The sequence below is a fragment of the Schistocerca cancellata genome, chromosome 8 (genome assembly GCF_023864275.1).
Source record: "Schistocerca cancellata isolate TAMUIC-IGC-003103 chromosome 8, iqSchCanc2.1, whole genome shotgun sequence".
In the NCBI taxonomy this organism is placed as follows: Eukaryota; Metazoa; Arthropoda; class Insecta; order Orthoptera; family Acrididae; genus Schistocerca; species Schistocerca cancellata.
In genome coordinates, this window is record NC_064633.1 from 599,980,986 (window position 1) to 599,986,985 (window position 6,000).

General features: G+C 39.5%; 1 protein-coding gene across 1 annotated transcript in view; it reads left to right on the plus strand.

Moving 5' to 3' along the window:
- Positions 1–4,832, plus strand: part of LOC126095704 (acetylcholinesterase-like) — a 46,006-nt gene extending 41,174 nt beyond the window's left edge. Inside the window, exon 5 of the mRNA XM_049910455.1 lies at positions 2,359–4,832. Coding sequence (XP_049766412.1) covers positions 2,359–2,737 — 379 coding nt within the window. The 3' untranslated portion in view covers positions 2,738–4,832. The remainder of the gene's footprint in view (positions 1–2,358) is intronic.
- Positions 4,833–6,000: the final 1,168 nt, after the last annotated feature.

Consider the following 6,000-nt stretch of genomic DNA (forward strand, 5'->3'; position numbering starts at 1 on the left):
ATGTTGAGATGAAATTACGTTTGCTGCAGTCGAAATATGGTTCTCACTGGTGTTGCCATCACAATATTACTGAGTCTCACTGTGCCACCTGAAGTGGTGCTCTACTTCAGCTGTCAAACCAAGCAACTGTAGACCTGTCACTCCCCTCTGCTGACTATCAACTGAGACAGCTATTTTCAAATGCAGTGGAGTATCTTGTACAGAACGACCTCCTCCATGCCAATCAGAATGGATTCTGAAAACATTGATCATGTGAAACCCAACTCTCACTTTTCTCACATGACATCCTGAAAGCCACAGCACAGAGTTGCAGCATATGATTTCTGAAAAACAGGATTATCAAAAGTACCGTTGTATGGGTTATCAAGTGAAATTTGTCACTAGATTGACAATTTCTGGGTAGGAAAGATGCCACATGTTACCTCAGATGGAGAGGTGTCGATAGATATATGTGTTGGGACTGTGGCTGTTCATGTTGTATGTTAATGACTTTCTGTACAATGTAAATAGTAGCTTTAATCTTGTCACAGGTGGGCAGTTATCTGTAATGAAGTTCTGTCTGTAAGAAGCTACAAAAAACATTCAGTTGTCTCTTGATAACACTTCAAAGTGGTGCAAAGACTTTAAATTAAATGTTTAGAAGTGTAAAATTATGCACTTCCCAAAAAAAAAAAAAAAAAAAAAAATGTTAGCCTATCCAGAATGATATTTTCACTCTGCAGTGGAGTGTGTGGTGATATGAAACTTTCTGGCATATTTAAACTGTGTGCTGGACTGAGACTCGAACTAGGGACCTTTGCCTTTCAGAGGCAAATGTTCTACCAACTGAGCTACCCAAGCACGGCTCACGACCCATCCTCACAGCTTCAGTTCTGCCAATACCTCATCTCCTACCTTCCAAACTTCACAGAAGCACTTGCCAGCGAAAGGCAAAGTCCCAAATTTGAGTCTCAGTCCAGCACACAGTTTTAATCTGCCAGGAAGTTTCATATTAGCCTATGACTACAATATCAATGAGTCACAATTGTAATCAGTTAACTCCTACAAATACCTGAGCATAAAAATTTGCAACGACGTGAAAGAGAATGATAATGTGGGCTCAGTCACAGCGAAGCATGCGGAAGTCTTTGGTTCATTGGCAGAATACTAGGGAAATATAATGTGCCATCAAATGGAATAAATGTAATGGCCACTCCCTCCTGGGGTTCCTCTTCTGTTTCTGTCAGTTTTACAGTGGGTGATGCTACTCCTTGTAGCCTCAGCAGGATACAGCCATGGCATTTATTCCATTTTGTGATTCATTAGCCAGAAGGGTAGGATGAATTCTCCCGAAGTATGAACTCAAGATAGTCTTCTGGCCAACAGCTAAAATAGGGACACAGATTGGTAGTGTCAAACGTGACCTAGACTACAGGAATCCAGGGTCTATCAAATGCCCCGCCAATGAGGCAAGACGTGTAGGTTAGACAGTATGTACTGTAGAATATTGTTGCTGAGAACATCAACTGCACATCAGGTTTTAGCAGCCTAACAAGTCAACAGTTACTGAACATTGCCTACTGGATGTACAAGGAATGGATTATGACCATACTAAGGTTCTGACACAGATGTAACTTCAGGGACTGTGCCTTTAAAGAATCTATTGAGATTAGAGTAAGGGAACCACTGATCAATCATGGTAGTGGCTACATCATTAGTAAGGCCGTTGAACCTGTACTTAGTCTTATTAAGAAGAGGAAGGAAATATTCCATCCTCTTAACCTAGATGAACTAAATCTCAGGGCAAGTGGAGCAACATCAGAGGTGCCACGAGCACGTGTCCCAAGGGGCAAATCGAGGGCAGAACAGAGTGTCAGCAGGGAGGAGGAGGAGGAGGAGGGTGGGGGGGGGGGGATATGCTGGGCATGGACAGCCAACATAGCAACAGCCTGGAAGGAGGGGCCAAGAGATCAAAGTGCTGTGCCAACCCTTAAGCAGTCAGCTCATCAACATAATTACTGATGGCAGTGCCGTCACTTGCCAAAACATTGTGCCCATTGGACACCAACATCTGACTGTTCGTGTGTATTATTTTGTCACTTTTCATATGGATTCCATATCATGGAGCCATTTAATAATTTTCCAGACACAAACCATTACATGGCGTAAGAGAAGTGATATGTGATGCAACAAATTCTACAATTAGTCAGAGCTAAACGTTTGGATTTTCAGCTGACCCCTGAACCACACATAAATAGCATAATGAACTACATTCCTTAGAATGATAATTTTTATGTATAAATTACAAATAACTTCACTGATTAATTGAACAGTGTGGCGAATTCAATTAATTAATAAATGCTTTGTATTATTTTTCAGGAATCCAAATCTAGATGAAGATAATTCAACCACCACACAAATTTGGCCACCATTTGTTGACAGCTCAAGACAAATGTACGTATTCACACTGAACGGTTCACGAACAAAGAACACCGAGTTCTTGTCACGGGATGCCGACTTCTGGGGAACAGTCGTTCCGAGTCTGTTACGGGCCTCTCTCAAAAAAGGGTGCAGTTGCGGAAGAAAGAAGAACCAGCCGAGAATGAATATTTGCACAACAGCTCGCTGTCCTGCCATAAGTGTCCTCATTGCGTTCACTGTCGTCCTCGGGGTAGCTCTAGTCACGATTAGCTACTTTTTCCTCCAGTACATAAGGAAATCGAAGGGACTGCTTGCCAATGAACACATGCCACAGTAGTGAGAAGTCTGCCAGATAGCCCTTCTCTCTGTGTGATTTTCAGTCTGTTGCATCCATCCTCAGAGATATTGTAAGATCTGACCAATTTAATGAGAATGTTATGTCTGCAGTAGTGTGAAGAAGATTCAGACAGTGTTAGTCTGAAATATGCTACCTACATGACGGATAACTAATGCATTAGTTCCATTGTTATGATTGACTTAATAACTCTTACTACAAGATGAATGTTTCGTGGATAAAATGTGAGTAACAAAGTGAGATAGTGCTGCTGAAAATAATTTGTACACCATAATAAAGGCAGAAGGCAACTGCCTCATTCCATTTATTTTGTAAATGTCTCAGAATAAACTTTAGTAATGAATCTTAACAGTATTTGAAGAACAAATAAAAAACAAACACCATTTGAACAGGCCCTGAAGGCCCAACAGTATAAACCAGCTGCCATGTCATCCTCAGACCTGAGGTGTCTCCAGGTGCAGATACAGATGGGCACGTGGTCAGCACACCGCTCTCCCGGCTGTTGTCAGTTTTTGTGACCAGTGCCACTACTTCTCAGTCGTGTAGTTCCTCAGTTGGCCTCACGAGGTCTGAGTGCAGCCAGCTTGCCAGCAGCTCTCGGCAGACCTAGACTGTGACCGTCCGAGTGCTAGACAAGCATGACAGTGCTTAACTTCTATGATCCGATGGGAACCAGTGTTACCACTGTGGCAAGGGCATTGGCATACTATTTGAAGAAGCATAATGAAATATGAAATACTGCAGCACAGTAAACAGACATGTGGAGGGAAAAAAGGAAGGAAAGAAGAAAAGAAAAATACTTTTGGAATGAATGGCTGCTGATAACTGTACATTAGTGATGTACAACGTACTGTTTGTGAGCATTTTGCATAAAGTAACAAGGATTTGGATAATTTTTCCACCACTTGTTTCACCTACATCCCAATCTAGAGCTGCTTGCCTATCAGTATAACATAATCCTTTCTGCCTCCACTGCCCCCCTCCCACCCTCTGCCCGTATCAGACTCTGTGCTGTTTTTCACTTGTTTCTTTGCCTTTCTCTAGTTTTCAATTACATTTCTTTCATGTATTTTCTTTCAGTTGGCCTCTCACCTTTGCCCTGCTGACATCTAGTACCTCAACTGCATGTGACAAGTTAAGGCTGTGTGGTGAAGCAGGATCTGAGCATGTCTCATGAACCAACTGAAAGTCTCAACTTGCCACAGACTTCTCTCCCTTCCTTTTAAATTCTGCTGAGTATCTCCTACTCTCCTGTGAGACTAGTAGCTATGAGGGTAAGGCTATACTGGCGATCTTATTCACAGTATTGTGCTTGACACAAAGAATTAATTCTCTTGGTCCAATCTTCATCACTATTACACAGACTTTCCACAAGTCCTGAACAGTGTTGACTGACAAATGCTATAAAAGATTTGTAAAATATGGCACAAGTTGCAGAAATCAAAGGAGGTTATAAAACAGCCCTTTTATGAAAATTTTATGCTCAGAAGTGGATAGCATCTGAAGTTACAGAACATGGCAGTGTTCATTGGGGTCAGAAAAGTGCTGTCCATGAGGTGTCGAACTTGGTTTTCTGCCATTACCATGTGAGTCTCTGTTTGAAAATCTGTTATGACAATTACCAGCATCAATTGAAAAAGCACTGTGGAACAGAGTCATGATACATTGTTGAAAATGTGAACCACAGTCTGCTTGCCCACTGACTATTACAATAATTAGAAATGAAGCATACTTAAAACCTTGTACTTTTACGTGGGTTTTTGAGACATACATCATTTTAACATGGGCTGTGATATTCTATTATGTTTCATCCTATTTTCATTCTAATACTGTTATTTGTAGCCTTTAGCGCTGAGACTTCTTTCAAATTCAAGCAGTTTACACACTTTGGGTAGAATTGGAAAATCAATAATATTGCAAACACTAAAGAACTGTAAAATTCACAAAATTTGGTGTACTGAAATATCATACATAAACAATGAGTGTGCCATTTCTTTCTGAAGAAGGCATAAAATATTTCACATCATCATTTCACAGTGGCTGTGAGAAATCACAAAAAAAAAAAAAAAGAAAAACTTGCGGGGTATCATTAATTTGATGTATTAAAAGTACCTGAAGGCACAGCGTGCATTTTTATATTTATGTTACTGTATGTATGTTCATATTGTACAGCATTTGTTATGAAATAAATATGGCTTCATACTTAATGTTATATTTTAATGTTGATGAATGAACGTGTTCCTGAAAAGTAAAGTAAAAAGTTCAGGTAAGAGTTAAGAATAATTATGAGCTACAGTCTCGAAGTTTTAATTATCAGCTTAAAAAAATAAAGTTATAAACTAATTTTTTTGTTTGTTTGTAGATACTCATCTGCCATCCACGTACATTTTGAAAAGCCCATTCCATAGTGTCATAGAATGCCACTAGAATTGTCAAAACAAAAGGTGCAACCCTCTCATAAAGTGGAGATGCACTGCAACATTTCATTTTATGACCATTTCAAGGCAAAAGAAATGTCCAATTGCAGGAGATTTACAGTTGTTGTAGCATAAGATAATTTAACCCTAGAAGTTACCCATCACTTATCCTTGCTTTGTTCAATGTTACTACCTTTTTTCCTGTATTCTTTTTTCCTGTTTTTCCTCCTCCTCCTCCTCTTTTTTTTTTTTTAAAAAGGAAGAATGAGACTCATTATGCTGTAGAAATATGTGTAAGAAAGTGCAATCTGCTTTTTTAAATTTCTATCCAGTGTTCCTCATAATTTTTTTTTTCTAAAACTGTGTGATTGAGTCATTGTTTATGATTCTGTGATACAATACTTTTCTTCTATGAACTGTTTCTAAATACTTGGTATTCAGCATATTTATTTTAATTGAATACATTGAAATATCTCGAAAACTACACATTGGATCAGAAAAAGTCATAATTCTAGTTTGTTTGTATCAGAGGGGGACATCCAACGATACCACACTCGACCCACTACCTCACCCTTTGCATGGGTGGAGGGAGCAACTTTGAAATCATCAATGGGAACCCCCATTTTTTATTGCGGAGTACGATTCTACAGCAAAATCTATGTAAGTTTTGTTTGAAGCATTTTCTTTGTTATGCCACAGATGGCACACTGTAATCAGAGGAATAGTAATGGTAACACAATAGTAATTTATTATGTGCTGCTGAATGGTCATTGAATATCGAACGGCGAGGGAGACCCCACCTCCATGCTGTGAGGATATGACAGGCCA